This window comes from Gallus gallus, chromosome 2 (assembly GCF_016699485.2).
Source record: "Gallus gallus isolate bGalGal1 chromosome 2, bGalGal1.mat.broiler.GRCg7b, whole genome shotgun sequence".
NCBI lineage: Eukaryota > Metazoa > Chordata > Aves > Galliformes > Phasianidae > Gallus > Gallus gallus.
The window spans coordinates 92,143,125-92,162,474 of record NC_052533.1 but is presented as its reverse complement, the minus strand read 5'-3'; the positions used below and the strand labels follow the sequence as shown (position 1 = coordinate 92,162,474).

The window sequence follows — 19,350 nt, the reverse complement described above, 5'->3', positions numbered from 1 at the left end:
GAGAATGAAGAAAAACATGCAGAAAAATAGCACAGAGAAAAAAATTCACTCTAGTGTTCTGCATGTTTTCCTGTGATTTAATTTCAAATGGCTGACGACACCTGAGACAGTGATGGAGCCTAGCTGAAAACAGTCACATCAGCTTCTCACAGGCACATCAAACTTGACAACTGTGATTAAGTTTCAATACCCAATCTGGTGTTATTTTTCTATCAACTTAAAACATACCAAAGAGCATAATAAAAAGCCTTTGAAATGAAAGTCACTGGCACCAAAATGATAAAATCCAGCTCTTTATAATCTTGATACCCAAAATGAACTTTTCAGTACTCCCCATTGCCTACTCTTGTAGACTCATTTGGGTTTTCTCTAAGTGACTGACAGAGTCTATAGGGAAAGAACAGATTTAGAAAAAGCAACAGAGCAGCAAACAGTTTTTTTGCTGGAACCATAAAACAGGAAGGGATACAAGCACAGGGACCAACAAAAAACCATTTGGCATGTGAAAGATGAAAATCATTCTGGAAATTAGAGAGAGAAAGGTTTTCTATTTTCATCTGTGCTGAAGAAGCAGAGTTCTTCCCTGGTTGTTTGTTTTATTTCTTTGAAGAATATTTTTTCATGTCACAATTTTGTCGTGTTCCTTTGAAACATGATTTCATTTATTTTTTACCCTGTTGCACTGCTCATCAGTCTTTTACAGACTTCTGCAGACTCACAAGCTGACAACTAATCCCCAATCTGAATTTTTTCTTGATTGGTTCCTAAATTTGGCATTACCCATGTTTTCAGGAACAAATCTGCTGTAGCAAAGGAGGGGAAAAAAAAAAAAAAAAAAAAAAAAAGAAGAAGAAGAAGAAACAGCAGATCGTCTCCTGGTCTATAATTCAAGTTAATTAAGCTCTTTCCTCTGCAGACAAAACACATGCTGGCTTTTATAGAAATGTAGAGCAATATTTAGAAACTTTGTCAACATCTGATTGGGAACATCACTTCCTGCCTACGAAACAGACATGATGCCTGATTTCCTGTGCTTATCCTTGCACTTCAGTTTCACTAGATGATGATAAATGGATCTGGATGCTTTTTAATGGTGCTAGTTTCAGTTCACCTGTGTTGCTTTCTTTTAGCCTACCTGGGCTATTATGGGTATGGCGTGCAGCTAGCAGACACCTGCTATGCATATGCTACTTGACTGCAAAAGGAACTATACCAAAGGAACCAAAATATTACTATTAATTAACTTTTATATCGTACAGAAACCAAATGGAGAGAAAGCCTGTCTGAAGGATATAACTAACACAAACAAGCACCAAGCAAAACAATTGCAAACACTGAAAGCAAAATCCACAAGGATTTTCACCTCTCCATTTTAATCTGTTGTCTGATGCGTGCTGCCCTTGAATTACATTTAGTGAGCCTTGATCAATCCAATACATACGTAACAAGAAACTAAGGATAATATGCTGTATTCCATGTGGTCTGATAAACTGACAGTTTCAATCCTACACATTACCTTTGCAGTGGTTTTCATCCCAAGGATACACACAGTTCTGGAGTCCATTGCAGACCAATGTATTATTAATACACATATTACTGTGGCAAAAGAAAGTGTTGGCTTCACAAGGGGCTAAAAACAAAAATAAAAAGCTGATATTAAATAGTAAATCATTCGGTTCTTTACAACAAATACATCAAGGTGGTATCGTAACCACCTGTACTAGGAGAAAGCTGTACAGCACAGGTTCTTTAAGCATATTTAACAACTGACATGCACTATCAGCAGCACTCAAGTTGCACACCATTTATTACTCTGGAGCAACAGATTTTCACTTTTGTCTATGACAGATGGACTTCTTCACCACAATTTGACTCTGATGGCTGCAGCAAGTTGACACCTCACATATCGGTGGGGGGTCATTGGTGTGTTATCAACATAGTTTTAGCCACAGATCCAAAACACAGCGCCTTATGAGCTGATAAGGGAAATGTTGACTGTATCATAGCTAGATCCAGTACACATCAAAGAAATTGTTTCAGTGTTTGCTGCTGAAACTCCAATTTTAGAAGAAACCTTGCATGACTGAATGAAGATACATATTTTAGTGCTCATATCAATGATATCTGAACACTTATATCCAGAGAAAATAAAACTATTAAAAAAGAAGCTAATAAGAAATACTGCAGTAAAAAAATGTATCCGATTAATCACATGTGAAGATTAAAAACAGCAACAGTCATCAGCGTCCTTAGATCCCATAATTTAAGAGAATTGTGCAGGATTAAAGCTTTACTGAAGAACATGAACTTTTACAGTGGTGGCAGTTTGGAAGTCATCAATAGGAATTGAACCTGCTTTTCAGGTATTGGGGTTATAAAGATACTATTCCAAAATCATTTAATATAGTAAAGATAACTCCCTTATATTTCTTTTAATTAAAAAAAAAAAAAAAAAAAAAAAGCCAGAAGATCTTTCTCATTTTGGAAAAAAGCTATACAATTTATCAGTGTGAAATCAACAAAAATGAACTCTTTATGCAATTTTATTTTAGCTCAACCCCAAACCATTTTTATATTTCCTAAAGAAAAGTTTTAAAAAAATAACCTAAGAACTTACTAATCAAAAGGCAGTTATGATGTTGATATATATTCAATTTTGGTACTAAGAATTTGATGCTTATGGCAATTTTTCTCTTCTGCAATTTTAAAAGCACTTCCTATGATAACATATATTTAGACTGTGGAGACTGATTGAGAGCAGAAGACTGCTTCAGTGGTTTGCTAACTAAGGACAATACAAAGGCTTTGTATTTTAGAACTTAATGACTAAATATATCATATCAAGAAATTCCCTTTTCAGTAACGATGTAAGTTCAGATATGCATAACTGACTTTAACGGCTTCTCCAGATCAGTTACATTCTGTTGAAGAAATAATAAAAGCTATCAAAACTTGTATATGTACCTAGATATGAGGTTGCTCTGAAAGTAATTCTCAGCTACACAACGCTATTTTTGACATAGTCAAAACCATTAGCTATGCATTTTCACCACTGATGAACAAGAGTCTGAATGCTGAGCTTGTAAATGTCTGTACCAGCAGAGGTGATCCGTTGTTTCACAGCTGCTGTGATGGCATCATTAGTGGGAAAATATTGTCCACACACTTCATCTTTCATAAGCCCAAACAGATGGAAGTCAGAAGGTGTGAAATCCAGATTTACAGTGGATGTGGTAGGACAGTCCAGCCCAGATTGGCAGTGTGCTCCACTGTTTTCAAACAGGTCAGGGGCATGGTGTTATCATGTTGCAAGAGAAAGGCCGTCTTCTTCTCTGGCCTGATTCTGGAAATTCGAGCTATCAGCTTAGTCAGTGTCACAGTGCAGTGGTCAGAGTTGATGGCTAGTCCAGGTTTCAAGAAATCCAGAAGAATCACTCCTTTCCTATTCCAAAAGCCAGTGTACATCACTTTACTCTCTAAGGGCTTCATCTGGAATTTTTTTATTGGATGTGGAATTCACGTCACCACTCCACAGAATGCTGTTTTGACTCTGGCTTGTAGTGGTGCCATCATGTCTCAACGGAAATGATTTGATCCATGAAACTGTCAACTTCATCCTTGTATTCATTCAATAGGTCCTGATAAACTTGTACACAGTGTTCTTTCAGTTCCTGTATGGGAATTCATGGGACCCATCTGTTGCAAACTTTGCAATATTCCAACGCTGCAACGATCATTTCCAAGACAATGAAGCTGATATTTAGCTCTACACACAGGTCCCTGGCTGAAATCCACCAATTCACACAGATGAGCTGATTGAGATGCCCATCTTCTCATGGAGTAACAGCTGTGCATGACCATCTAGGCTTGTCTATCATGTCACTGTCGCCACTGCCTCACCGTGGTCACATCCATTGTTTGGCCTCCATAAACATTCAGAAAGTGTCAATGAATATCAATGGGTGCATTTTTTTTTTCCACATGGAAGAATTCAGTGGCATATCTTTGCTTCATACACACGTCCATGTCAGACACCACTTTGTCTGACTGCCCCTCTGCCATCTGTCACACGGCAACAAGTAATGGGATATCAGTGGGAAGATTCAACCTCTACTACCATATCACCACCATCTACCTCTAATATCATGGGCCACTATAGTGCAGCGGGTATTGTTTTTACAGCAGGCCTTGTACAGACCTATCCAATCACATACTATAGTATAAATACATTTATCTATGGCATGTATAAAGTTTTGCATCTTCAAATAGCAGATATTTTCAAATCTACTTATTTAACACTTCTATCGACTTCACAGAAGCCCAGTATTGTCAGAGGCTTAAAGAGTTATTGACTGATTATATATATAACACATTTTTAAAACATGTAAAGTACATAAAATTTTTAGTTTGGGAGGTACCTCAGTTGGCTTTATGTGTTTTTGAAATACAAAACATAATAGCTCTTTTGTTTCTATCATTTGCGTTGCTTTCAAAAAGTAAAAAGTAGTATTAAAATGTATATAATACATCATAATATCCCTTGGTGGCAATAGTTAGAATTCCACATCAGAAGATCTATTTTAATGCTTATAGCTTTATATTTTCCTTCTGCCCAAATTTCAGCTTAAGTTTCATGGTTGCACAGTACCTGGAACCAAGGCTTAGGGAAGTCACGCTGCTGGAATAGCTAGAAGAGCTGAGTGCATTGTTTAGCCAATGCAGAAGGCAAATTGTCCAAACTGATTCTGCCAATTAGTAGTGTTCAGTTTTGGAAACATCCATATACCATCCCTCCAGCCTGCAGAGAGCTTAATCAGGTATTAAGTTTGTTACAGGTAGGTTTTTACTTTAAAGCGGGTAGAAAAGCAGAACAGAACACATACATTAGAGTACTTTGGAACAGTCCTTATTTGGGGACAGTGCACATCATGATGTAGTAGGGAACCTGCCAGAGGCACTATCACTCTTTCACAACCTAGCTGCAACCCTTTTTTCTGGTCAATGTGGAGACAATTTGGCACTCTCACTGTCTGCTCTAAGCAAAAAATTAAAGAGAGAGGGAGACAACTTACAAAAGGAAAATCTAAGAATACCTAAGTAGCCACCAATCGAAATAAATGGTAATGCATAAGAAGTGCACAAGAAAAGAAGAATGAGATGCTAATAAAGACATAAAGAAACTAAACAAAATACACAAACTGCTGCAAAAGGCATCAGAAGTGAAGTGGTGAGGATGAAGTGCTGTCTCAGCAGGCAGAACCTTGAAAAGTCTATGACTTGCTCTTTTGCCACTTTAAATCTAGTCTGATCTAATTCTGAATGTGACAGCAAAGAAAGGATTCATAGTGGGAAAACAGCTCCCCAAAACATTAAAGAACAATTTAAACAAAAGAAGGAAATATGGGAATTTAGAAGCATAAGTATGGTAAATAGAAAAAGAATAGATGGAGGAGGGTAGTAAAGTAAATGAACAGTAAAGGAAGAATGAAAGAACAATGCAAGACGCAGAAATAGGGGAAATATAAAGCATTCTACACTCAAAGTAATTAGAAAATACTGAATCAAATTAAAAATATTAGGAAATGTTCCAGGAATAAGAGAGAAAAAAAAAGAAGTGCAATTGTTTTTTTTTTGTTTTGTTTTGTTTTTTGTTTTTTTTTTGGTAGATTTTAGAAGACACAATATTTGTGCAAAATGATGGCAAGGAGATTTGGAAACAAAAGGTAGGAGAAATGAAGAAAAAGGGAAGAGTTTCTGTCCTCCTAAGTCAACAGCATCTTGAACTACCGAAGAAAGAAAAGCTATGTGAATAAACATGAAGACTAAATGAGAGAGAGCAAGGAAGTCTCAGAATAACTACAGCAAACTTAGCATGAGAGAAACCCAAGCACAACATATTTCTAGACGTAACAATGAAGAGTACTTTTGTGTTTAACTTTGTAAAATTAATACAGTCAAATATTCTCTGGTCTCTTAAACTCTGAGTGATTATGTTGGAGAAGAAATCAATATTGTTCCCCACTCTGAGGTTTCTTGTTTTTGTTTTTTGGTGGAATGAATGAAATCAAGGGAAGCTGAAAACTTGTCAGTCTCTACATACAGTAAAAGAATTAGCTCTCTTGTCCTTGAAGAGGCATAGCAAAAGGTTCTTGGGATACAGTATCAAGGACATTCTGGTAACAACAACAAGAAAAATTACTTGGAACTGAACAAGATGCTTTAGCGAGATTGCTATAGCAAAATGAAGCTGGTCCAACACTTACCTGAGGCTGCTACAGAACTCTGGATGGGAGAGGAGTCAAGCTGACATGGTTTGTGGCTGCACTACTGGATAGCTCAACCTTTGCTATCTTCTATGGCAATGTTACTATGTCACTGTTCTATGGCATGTAAAAGTTTAACACTGAGGAAAGAGTGTGAATGTATGTTTTTACAAAAGGAAGTAACTACTATCACTAGCTTCAAATAGAAAGCTTCTGTAGTGAACAGGAGTGCAGTCTTCTCCATGACTACTTAAATGTCCTTACATGAGTGAGCAGCAGGAATGAACAGAGCTCTGCCTTGGGTTGTGTTAACTGCTGGTTTTAGGCCCAGGATTAGCGAGCAGACAAACGTGAACCCCTACAGAGCAATATTGCCGTAAGCATCTGTCTGCTACAGTCCACCTGAACAGGAAGAAGTTGATGACATCTTTAAACAACTGGAAGTAGACACATATTCACAGGCTTAGCAGGATTTTGACTGCCTGTGGAGGGCAGCACTGAAGGGCACAACAGGGGAGGAAAAACCCCATGTTCTGGGGAATGGATGGCAGACTAGAAAGCAAGCTTGCAGAAAAGGTGCTGCTGTGCAGTAAGATGATCATGAACCAACACTGCGCACTTATGTCAAGGAAAGTCGATCATGTCCTAGGTTGTATTAGACAGAACACTGCCAGCAGGTGAAGAGAAGTTACACTCTGCCCAGCAGCTATGATTCACATCTACAGTTCTGTGTTCAGTTGTGGGCTCCCTTGCTCAGAATGACATGAACATTCTAAACTGAGTTCAACAGAAGGCCGCAAAGATGATTAAAGGTTTGTGTAATCTGACGTATGAGGGAAGTCTGGGAGAGCTGAAACTGAATCAGTCTGGGAAAAGGAAGGATCAGGGGAAATATTGTCAATATATACTAATAATTAATGGGGCAGAGTAAAGAAGACAGAGCTAGGACCTTCTCAGTGATGCCTAGTGGCAGGGCAAGACACAATGAGCACTAAATGAAACACACAAGACATTCCTCCTAAACACAAGAACAAAGTTTTTACCTTGTGACTCATCATACATTGGGCAAGATTTGTTTTTCCATGAGTTTCTGCAGTCTGCTTTGTAGGGGATATCGAAAACCCAACTGGACACTGCTTCACCACCCCCTGTAACTAGCGTTTGACCCTATTTTGAGCAGCTCTAAAGAAGGATTCAAACCCAAGTCTCTTCCAGCTTCAATCATTCTATCTCTCTCTAAAAAGATATGGCTTGATAATAAGATTAAAAATTACAGCTTAGATCACAAAGTTGCATATTTTTTTTTTACCGTATCCCAATGCAACCTTGAATCAAAATCAGCCAAGGTACTGGCCTAGAAATTAGTAACATATTCAGCAGAATGAACAATTCATAATGATGACAGCACAAGTAAGCAAATTGTAATTATTCATTTAACTCAAACTGATCTATTTTAATAACTGAAAGTCTTTCCTAAAACATTGAATTTGTAAAGTACAAAAGCACTGTAATTTAAAAATTTGATGAAAAAAATTACTCAAAAGTCTTTTTCGGTTTTAGAGTTGAACCATGCATTATTTTTATGGGAAATTTTATATATAAATACATATATGTGTGTGTGTGAGTGTGTGTGTATAAATCTTCAAACAGTTTCCCTTTATTTTAAGATTAAAAGGTTCTTCTAAAATACTGTATGGTATGTGTAGATGTACCTTGCATTTTAATACACAAACAAATTTTGCAGTCATGGAACAAAACTTAATGTAGTGTCTTCTCTTTTGCAACAAGTATTTAGACTGAACACAAGATGGAGCACTTACCCTAGAAGATATATAAGCAAGTGTTTTAAAAAGGTAGAGAGATGGTACGTGAGAGACTTTTTTAGGTATATGAAACACACACTTAAAAAAAAATCTTAGAATAACAAACCTACTACTGTTACCTGACTAATAAATATGATTTTATTCCTAGTGGCAACAAGTTGGAAGGTTAGAAGATTGTTACAACCATCATATTTGCAGAAGGTTACCATCCCAGTACTCAGAAAAGCCAAGTTTAAAATTTGAAGTATAATTTCAAAAGTTACGAAAATTGAGCCAATGGAATTGTCTGCATCTTCTTACTGTTAAAAGGTTCTTGGAATGCACATGGAGCTAATAATTCATACTTTTTCATTTACTAATGCAAAATGATCACAAATTCTTTTAATCCTGAATAGCCCTAAGGCAGAGAAACATAAAGAGCATTAGTAGTTCTCCCATACGCCATGTTTACAAAGTAAATGAAATAAAAGCAGTCATATTTCATATTTTTTTCAAAAAGATATTGCTTTCACTTGGGCAGCAAAATAAATAATCATGAGTAGTATTCACCCATTTATACTATAAAAAAACCATAATATCTATATAGGACTGTAACATATTCTTTGTGCTATTAATAATTGTTATAGTACAGAGGTATAGTAGTAAAAGTAACAACATACACTGTCTATGTGTTGAGCATGATTTTTAGAGGAGTTACAGGATACTCTGGGTATAAAATGCAGACATAGTGGGGTCAAAATATTTTTACATGATGGAATTAAAGTTGACTTCTTACAGATCTGGTGTAATGCCTACCTGGTCCAGTGTAGTGCTTTCCCCAGTGTATTTACACTATTTCTCAGCACCGTATGGAGCTAGTTTTAACTCCATTATTTCTACATTTTGCAGTAGCTCTGAGCAAGCTACCTTGGGTGTCTACATCTTATTTCATTGAAACTTAAGGATTTATCCTTTGAGTCTCTTTCAGAATAGGGTTTTCAATCCAGGACTGTAATCTTAGATGAATGCCTTATCCTACTTATTATTTACAGGCTTCCCCCCTTCCATTCCTGTCATAACATTTTTTAGAGGTCTTGCTGTCTCCTGAGGGCAAATGAGAAAATTCTGAAATCTGAATAATGGTTACATGTGAAAAATATTTTCCGCTGAACTCATTACGCATTTCACACCTACTCTTAATGTTCTCAAGATAGCTCATTGCATCATGCTCTGCACATCAATTCTTTAGGCATAGACCACTTAGAATTTCCTATTGCTCCTTACTGAAAAATAGAGCTTTCTTTTCCTCACAAGAGAAGGAAAAAAGAAATTCTTCAGATGTTCATCATATCATCCTGGAAACAGAGGAACTTCTCTCTCAGCAACCCCAGGGAAAAGTCCATCAGCCATACTGATAGATGGGTTCAATTATTTTATTAAAATTATAAAATTAAGATGAGTTTAGAAGTGTACATTGAAGTATTTTAAAATTACCTTTTCATTTCCCACAAATGACAAAAAAAAAAAAAAAAAAACTTAATAAAATGCATCTATGAGGGGCTTGAAAATGAAATGCCTTTAATTCTGAATTTTCTTTTTCAGCCACCTTCGGACAGCTCTGCTTGAAATAAATGTAACCTTTCCTGAGAGTTAATGCCAGACACACGTCAGTATGAGTCCATTAGAGACTGGCAGCTCAGAAGCGTGTCCTCAGAGCTCCATTCAGCACAGTTATACACTGTAGGCACCATAAACACCTGTTTTGTTCAGGGGCAGAAAACCATTGGGAAGCTTAACTGGTGGGGGTTAGTGACTAAAGGCAGTTGCAGATAGCATAGAGGGGCAGAAAATCACAGATTAGTGCTCATTATTAAGGAAGCAATTCCAATGATTTCTTTTTTTATATATCAGTGTCGAGGCAGGGAGAAAACCAGCAGGACTGTAATCTATTTACACCTCTAAGTCCTCTCAAGTGGAAACTATCTCTTTGCATGCATTGCACTTACTGTATTTCTGTTCCCTTTCTCAGTTGTTCCTTTTGCATCTCAATAAACACAGCCATTAATACCAAGTACTTGCAGTGCCCTCTCCCCATTAGAAAATTGCTCATGCTGGGATGATCATACTCAAGGATTCTGTCTGCAAATAAGGACTTGACTGCTCTTTATAAATCTGTGCACTACTCTTCTAAAGACAGCTCTAGATTTCTACATAAACTTAGGTTTTGTTAATAAAAATAAAGTGATAATGATAGCGTTTGTGCTCCTTTAAGAAAGTTACATGTGACAGAGCCTTAAAAACAGTCTTAAAGCTCAAAGCAGCAAGAAAATAAGAGAAATGATATTTTTTTCTGATGTGGGGTTTCTGATGCAGGGTTATGTATGTAGAGACAAGTAATGCTACCAAATAGCTGTCAGAGGTGAGAGAATAAGCATCTTATTTGTTCTGCATATAAAAGGATTTTCTTTTATCCCTTATGGCCTGGTTTTACAGATCCGCTTTTAGGTTAAAGTGTAGGGGTGTCTGTTCAACAGCATCTCTTTGAAGAAGCTGTAGGTGTAGCATGTCTGTCATTAATCTACACCACAGTAATGGAAAATGAAATGAACAGTTAGTGGGTGAAAAAACAAAGATTATCTTTTCTAGTCTTCTTACCAGATGAACATATAGAATAATAGAATCAGTAAGATTGGAAAACATCACTAGGATTACCTCATCCAAATGTCAACCTATCACCCCTATGTCCACTAAACCATGTCGCTCAATGCCAACATATACTAAAGGCCATAAAACCTTTTGATGATACAAGCTTTTTTTGTTTTTGTTTCTTCCCTCCCTCCCTCCCCCCCCCCCCCCCTTCTTCTTCCTCTTAACTTAGTTTGATATTTGAAATGTATTTTAGGCCATAAAAAATATAATAAGGTAAATGTATGTGCTAATGGGGTAATGGGGCATATAAAAGATTGAAAAGGTAAGGACTTACAGATAAAACCCAATGATATTTGGAAGAGCTGATAATACTGATCATAAACTATTAGATCATCACTCTACAATATTAGCTAAATTTTTTATTAAATGTTACTTAGAGCTCTACTAAAATTCTGATGATGTGAGTATCACAACTGATTTTCTGGAGTAGTAAACTTTACAAATTATTGCACCTCATGCCTGTTGTTCTTTGAAAAACATTAATAGCACTGCTGTTCTGTAGAGCATCACCATCGGAGGTTTGGAAACTTGTAAAACCACTTTTCAGAAGCCAAAAAAAGCAGACTTGTATATATTTCAAATATAATTGGAGCACACTGATAAAGTAGTATGAAAATAATCATTTAAGAAATCTCGTTAAGATTTCTTCCTTCTACACAAATGTCTATTCTCTGGAAATAGCACTGTAACAAGAATTAACAATGAACAGACTTAGAAAGAAAACATTCCTCAGGCTAAGTGTTCTGTTTCCACAAAAAAATAAAACCTCTTCCAGTTCATGGAGCCTAGCCTAACAGATTGCTCACAGTCTCAACAATTTAACTCCACAGTCAGCAACTCCACACAATGGAGAACTCTAGAAGCACCATATAACAGCATCACTTGGTCATTTGCACAGCAAAAGTCAATAAAACACTTTGTCACTCTTTCACATGCATGTTAACCACAACAAAAATGTCATCCTCTATTTTCTTTTTCCCCAGGTCTAAGTGAACAAAAAGCTTTTTTTCCTTCTTTCCTTTTCTGTGCATAGAGACACAGGTGTCTGTTTCCTGATACTTATCTCCCTGAATGAGATCTGACATTCCTCCTCTTCCATGCAGATGATCTAATTATTCCCACACACTATTGAGTAGTTTGCACACTATGCGTTGCATCACACCACGCACAGTCTGGGCATCTGCTCGACCCAACTTTGCACAGCCAGTACCAATCTGCAGTATGTGGCAGCACTACGCACAGCTCACATGGCACAAAGAGTACAGTCAGTGTCACCTTTATGTCTTTTAAGTCAGCTTCCAGCATTAAAAACACAGATGCAGTTTCTTCTAATATTTATGATCAGTCTGTGTACACATATCTCAAAGAACAATTTAGCCCTTTATAAATTTTCAGCTTTTAGTCTGCAACACCTGTTCAGAATAAATTTACAGAAGGCACATCATGTTATTATTTTCAGCCTCACAGTCAGAATATCATCCATTACAAAACATTAGCTGCTTACAAGAACAGAGAAGTTTATAATATGTAGTATTAGGAATGCTATTGGAGGAAAAATAAACAAAAACAGAAATAAAATTTAACAAAATCTTTCCTTATTCTCCTTTAAAATGTGGAAATCTCGCAAACCCACACTTATTCAAACCCTCATCTCAAGTTAGTCATCACAGTGTTTCACTCTTTATTTCTTTTTATGCTCTGAACCTCCAGTGTCTATGCAGTTGTTACTAAGGTAACAGATCAGGATGTCTTGTGAAAAAAAAATCATGAATCAGATCTTGAATATTCAAGACATCCCCAGTTGCTGAAATGAGAAAAGGGCAGTGTCATCTCAACTGAGGCCTCCCAGTGTCTTTTAGACCCTGGCCTGATTTAGATACAAAAAAGTATAATCTACCCTGAGGCTGCAGCGTGCAAGTACAGTGACATATGCAGTTTCAAGCATGTAAACTGCCAGAAATTTTTAATCAGTGCCATAATTAAAGAATTATGGAGGCCGCTCTCAGCAGTCTCATTGCGGGGTATACACACACAGAATACAGATGAAGGATATGCTTGGTAGGATTGCACCTTCATTTCAATCACTGACAGTCACATAGAAATCTTCCTGTGAAAAACGTGAAGCACAAGCCAAAAAGTAAGTTAAAAATGAACATGAATCAGAACAAGAAAACAAATACATACACTCCTTCCTCAAGGGACCATATGTGCATTTTTACATGAAAGAAAACAAAGCAATATCTTTCACAGATGATTTACTGAATTCATCATTTTCAGTGAATGGGATTATTGGGTTTTGTGTTTTTCAGACTGGCAAGAAGAACCTTTTGTTTCTTTCACAGGTTGCTTTTCCTGCTACCTGAGCCCAGAAATCATATAGATGTATGAATGAAAGGTGCATAGAGAAAATATTAAAACCACTAAATCATTCATTATTTGCTTAACACTATCTGATACATATTTGCCAAAATTCTGGTATATGAACAAATGTACCCATTATCTATTATAAAATAATCATACAATGTTTTTCAAGTACCATCATTGTAAGAACTAAAAAATCAAATTCATAAAAAACACGAGACTAGATAAAAACATTCAAAGTTGTACTGTTTTCCATTTGAGTAAGAGAAAACTGACAGTAGCACAGTAGACTGAGAATCAGGAAAAAGTTATGCTTATAGTGACAAGCTGTACTTGCCTTCCTGCCTCTAAATCCTGTGCTCTACCTATTCTGTTACAAATTATTGCACAGTATAAAAAAATGCATAGAATTAAAAATGTTCTGTTGTTTCACATAGCTTGTTTGGGATCATTCTTTGGTGTATACTCTGCATGAAGAAAACATTAGCAGGTTGTGGGACAGGTATTGTTTAACAAACTGAAAGGCAGACACATCGATTAAGGTCTTACGTTCTTGGAAAGATGTGAAGAGCATCTGGAATCGGCTGCTTCGACTGCCTTCATCTGCCCACATACGGATTACTCCAAGACCTGTCCGCAGCATTACATCATTTGCAACAGTACTGCAAAATTTTGCCTTTAAGTCCTCCACGGAGCTGCTTCCATCATAGACAGCTACAAAATTTCTTTTGCATTCATTGGAATTCTGCATCTCATAGTCCAAGAATCGTAAATATATCTATGAAACAAACAAGAAAAAGAAAGGCAACATGTAGAAACATTTTAGATTGAACGTCAAAATAATTTTTCTGGAGCTGGTGATTCACAAATAACTTCCCTAAGTGGGCATTAATATAGAAAGTGCGAACTATTTATACTTCCTTGTATTTTGTCTTGCTCCAAAATAGAATTCAGCAGAAGGCTGAGATTTTTCTTCTTTGCAGTAAGGTCCTAATCTCCAAGTATAAGCCCCTCCAGTAGAAGTATGTACAATAGTCCTTGAAGCTGAAGGACAGACAAGCTGGAAATTTCTTCTTTTAACTGGCACACTATTGCTTTATTATTGCCTGACATGGAAAATAATAAGGCAAATAATTGCTACTCTCTCCCCAGAGTCAATATGTGTCATCTTTGTGATATGTCTCAGCTACACTGATTCAGGAAGTGAGAATCCAGGAGCCGGGCAGAACTCAATCATTAATCTTTTTGTGTTTCCTCAAGCAATTTGGCCACCATCTCAGCTTTTCTAAACAAAGCCCTTACAGCACTTGTCTTCATAATTTAGCAGGGATGAAATCGAAATAAGTCCATGGAAGCTGCTAGAAACCTTGAAATTTTCCTTAGAAAATATCACTCATGTACAAGTTAAGTTCTCTTATAAATGTAATATATGTCTTACCCTTTACAAAGATGTCTGTAAATCTACCCAACAGAAAGAGTGAGGAGAAAATGCTATTTTCTGATACTCAACACGATACAGACTTGAACAGGGAAACAATCTCATTTTAAAGGCAATTGCTAAAACAAGCAACATTAAATATTCCAGCAATGGAAACTAGGTAAAATTTCCAATAGATAGATGCTACATAATCAAAAAGCTAAGGGTACCTGGGAGACTTCAAGAGAACGATACAGAAAGGTGGAGTAGGGCAGAGACTGCATAAAGAGTCAGAGAACATAGACAGCATTTGGCTGTTTGCAACTTGAGAGAACAACCCCCAAAAAACTCCACTGTATTAGACGTCAGATTAACTTTACAAACGGTGTTATTAACGTCAGGTAGCTCTTTACATGCACAGAACAGTTCACTAAGACTTCTATGGATTTGCACAAAGTACATGAACAGTATATCCTAGAAGCATGCAGCACTCAACACATCTCCTCGTTGATATATTAGAACTCATAAGGTTTCAGAAGTATTACTAAGAAGTCTGACACTGCTTAATTATAGCTCAGATTTTTAATTTTTATATATATATACATATATATATATATATTTAAGATACTGTGTGATGGCTCATTTCCTTTCCATGCTATTCTTTGCAACTGGTCTCCTTGAAGCAAATATTTGCTAGACATTTTTTACTCAGTATATGAATTTCCTTTCACTTTTTCCAGTATGTCAATTCTTAGAGCATACCCTAATTCTGTTCCAAAATAGCCGTCCTCCAGAAGAACTGTGAGGAACATATTTCAATTAAATTGCAGCTAAATGAATCTTTCTTTCAGCATCTTTTTATATTATTATTTTTGAATGCTACAAATTAAAGAAGCTGTATTGATCTCTACAAAATTGAACATTTAACAGCAACACAAAAAGTAATAATTTTCAGATGGCAAAATCATATGCGAAGAAATTGTTTTTGTAGCGTTGGTCTTTCTGATTTTGTTTTTAATTTCATTTGCCCTTGTTCCACTCCTGTAGTGAAATGAAAAATTACTTGAATCCAGTCATCCACCAATTTTATTAATATATTGTCTGGAATTGTCCTGCAATTTCCTCTTCTAATAGGGGCATACAGTTTCTATTTCAGTTAAAATGGGTCACCAACTTCCTTGGCAAAGTCATACTCTAAGGCTTGTTTTGAACTCTTAAATCTCTTGAGTGCAGGAAATGTATTCCTGAAGTTTCTATGCACTGGCTGTGTCGCTTTGCAAGTCTCTCTTTCCTCCAATCTTTCTCCCTTCACCAGGTGCTGAGGCATCTGACCCTTTTCTTCTTCCCTCCAAAACCTTGCTCTTGCTGTTCTCCAGCTATTTAGAGCATTTACATCTTGCTGATGCCAGACAACTTTAACTCCTCAAGGTAATCCCAGTTTTCAGTGTATCTCCTGCTCTTTTCAGCCTCTTCCATGGCCACCAAGCAGACGAAGGTTAAAGCTGGATATTAGGAAGAATATCTCCTCAGAAAGAGTGGTGAGGCAGTGGCACAGACTGCCCAGGGAGGTCATGGAGTCACTGACCTTGGAGGTGTTCAGGATCCATGTGAATGTGGCACTGAGGGACGTGGTCAGTAGGCATGGTGGGGATGGGCTGGTGGTTGGACTAGACGATCTTAGCTTTCTTTTCCAACCTTAATGATTCTAAAATTCCATGACTGGAATTCACTTTTTGCTACTTCCTAGAAGCTGTTATACCTCTGAAAGGAAGGGTTCGAAAACATGCAGAAGTCAACTGGAAAACAAACTTGAATGAGCAGCAAAAGTCCAGTAAAAGAGGTTCCAGCACAAGTTTTGGACCAGTGAAAGATTCAAATGCAGCCATGCAGAACTCAAATGGGTGAGATGGGCTCTTCACTCCAGTGGTTTGACAAGGCCCTCCTGTATTAGCAGCTCCTAGCGTCACCACTGTACTGCCAGAGCAAGATTTTGCAAGACGAAGGGAATTATGGCAGGAGGCAGAACTAGAATACCCACATCTGAAAATGGCCATAACAGGGACAGGTCTAGAAAGCAGCTTCCTTGGGCCTAGAGGCCTGTCACTGTTCAAACACAAGACTAACAGGCACGGTGAAACCCTGGCACTCAGCCTCCCTGTGAAGCTGTTGAAATAGTCCATGTCTTCGTAATGTTTCACTTATGACTATACCTACATATGAAATAGACCATATATAGACATAGTAAGACCATACAGATATAATGCAATGCGCACAGATTATATTTTGGTCTTACTGCAGCCTCCAGGAAAACTCTTACGTACTCCAGAAGAAAAATATCTTAGTCTGACCGCAGAACATCAATAAAACTATAATTATCTTAATGGGGAAAGGATCACTTACATTTGTTTGCTTGTCTTCTCTTCCTACCCAGATGTCTTATATATATGTATATATCTGGTCACATACACATTTAAGCACATATATATGTCTGTATAAGGTACACTATTTCAGTACCAAAATGAAATTTAAAACAGTTTCCATTTTTTACAAGAAATTTTCACTATTATTATTATTAAAAAAAATAGCTCTCTCAGCAATTTCCAGCATTCATCCATTATTCTTGATCTGTTCACAGAAAGTACTCATATAACAGTATGGACAAAGTCTTTTTTCTATAGGCTTATCATTTGACATTCTCTAGTTTCTGATACTATGCTAGCCTTTTAAAATAGTAAAATATATCTCAGAGTAGACAGTTATAAATGCTGAGGAGGAATCAGGAGAACAACTGTTCAGCATTCCGCTTTGATTCTTTCAGCCAACATCAACTTTTTTTCCAAGGCTGAATTCTGCTTTCGGTCACTTCAGTTAATTTCTGTATGTGATAAATTCAGCTAAGATATATATACAGAGGGAGAGAAATTTGATGGGTGCTGGCACCACTGAAAATAAGTATTTGGCTTAAAAATCTATGCCCATCTTTCAGAAGAAAATGGCACCTTCCACAATGGCATGAAGTTTCACAAATTAGAGAAAATAAAATAATTATATTCTGAGGTGAGCTGGAATTTAGTTCTTATATTATCTTTTGGAGCTAACTGTGCATAGAACTTTATACAAAGCAATGAGGACTTGATCCAAAGCTACCTGAAATCTATTTACTTAAGTTTATTTGGATCAGATCTATGGAATAAGACTGGAGTAAATTTTTTAATATCGGAAATTGTTCATACAAACTGACAATCTAATATTGAATCCGATTTTATTTTAAAGAGATGAAAGTAATTTAATTGTATCTGCATACTTCTGCCAATTTTTACATTCTTATTCAATACATTTGCCATTGTTGCTGTCATTGGGTGTAAGGTCCATACTAGCAGAAAAAAATTGACCGGAAAATTGAGATCCCCAAGGAAAGAATAAAACTGATTATACAACAAATCATTATTTAATGCAAAATGCTTCAGATATATAGCTTTCTGAAATCAGTGGTGAGATTACTTTCACTGATATGTGGATTTCACTACGATAAATTAAGCAGATGGAGAGAAAAATTATAAATATTTCTGGTTGTTTCATTTGCTGTGATCTCAGTCATTACTTCTACCTACAGTAGATAAGAAATTGTCCCTTCAGAAGCAAACAAATGAAGAAAAAGGAGGTCACAAACTGAAATACCATCTTCTGTCTTCATTAAGCCTTCTTCCATAGATACCAATGGAAGCTTTTGGAATTTTAATATTTCTGTAGGTACTGACATATTATTACAGCATAATGAGGACTTTCTTGTTGAAGAGAACACTGTATCTGAAAGAAGCCCAACTGCCGTATCTTGTCCTTTCATATTTTTCTTGTTAAGTTTTAATAAGACATTTTCTAAATAATATGGAGTTGATTATGTGAGGAAAAACAGGCTGCTAGTGCACAAGTATTAGCTTTTACCAAGCTTTGAGATGTCACTACAAATGCTGATGTCATTAGAAACAAACTGATAAACCTTCACTGTACTATGGTATATTATAATTAACACTCAATCACATTACAGTTTAAATAACTGTCTTGTCACTTTTAAGGTTGTTATTGTTATCATAATAAAGAAAAAGGAAATGTTGGACAAGTTTTACTATTTTTTATTTAAATTTGAAAACAACAGAAATCTTTCACTGCATATATTAAAAAAAAAATGATTGTCAACTATGAATAATATATCACTCCAGTAAAATAGTCAGATTATAATCTCTTCATAGTGAATCATTTTTGATGAGTTCTGCTTTTTAATCAATCACTGAAGGTTAGGACTGACAACATGATTGATCAGACCAGTCATGAAAAGCTTCAAACCATACCCTAGCTTATCACACTTAATATATGTGCATAGACATTCAGTCTCTTATAATGTGCCAAAAGAAAAAAACAAACAAAATAAACAAACAAACAAAACACACAAACAAACAACAGAAAAGAAAAAGCTATCATTCAACTGCCAAAAATAATTTAGAAATGAAAGAAAAACCTCCTCTTCATCAGGTCCTAAATTCCAAATTTTGCATATTCAGCTTCTGGGTTCAGTCAATTCTCTTTCAAGCACAGGGCTAGGGTAAAGAGTCCTACGTCTTTCCCCCCTGCCCACTGACCATTTACAACGTTTGCTTTATTCTGCATCTTGTTCAGCTCTATGCAATTAGCAATGGAGTTTTGACAGAATACCTCAATTATTTTGGCCTAGCAAGCTCAGTTTTTTGTTTTTTTTAAAGCAGATTTTTGCAACATTAATTATTCTCCTTCAAGGCAAAAATAT

The 19,350-nt window shown here is 36.3% G+C and overlaps 1 protein-coding gene across 2 annotated transcripts in view; it reads right to left on the bottom strand.

The window, feature by feature from the left end:
• Positions 1 to 19,350, bottom strand: part of NETO1 (neuropilin and tolloid like 1) — a 68,325-nt gene that overhangs the window by 4,287 nt on the left and 44,688 nt on the right. For both annotated transcript variants that reach the window (XM_419104.8, XM_046928118.1), the window contains exons 7-8: positions 13,685 to 13,913; positions 1,517 to 1,630 (exon numbers count right to left, since the gene is read on the bottom strand). In XM_419104.8, the coding sequence (XP_419104.3) occupies positions 1,517 to 1,630; positions 13,685 to 13,913 (343 nt within the window). The remainder of the gene's footprint in view (positions 1 to 1,516; positions 1,631 to 13,684; positions 13,914 to 19,350) is intronic.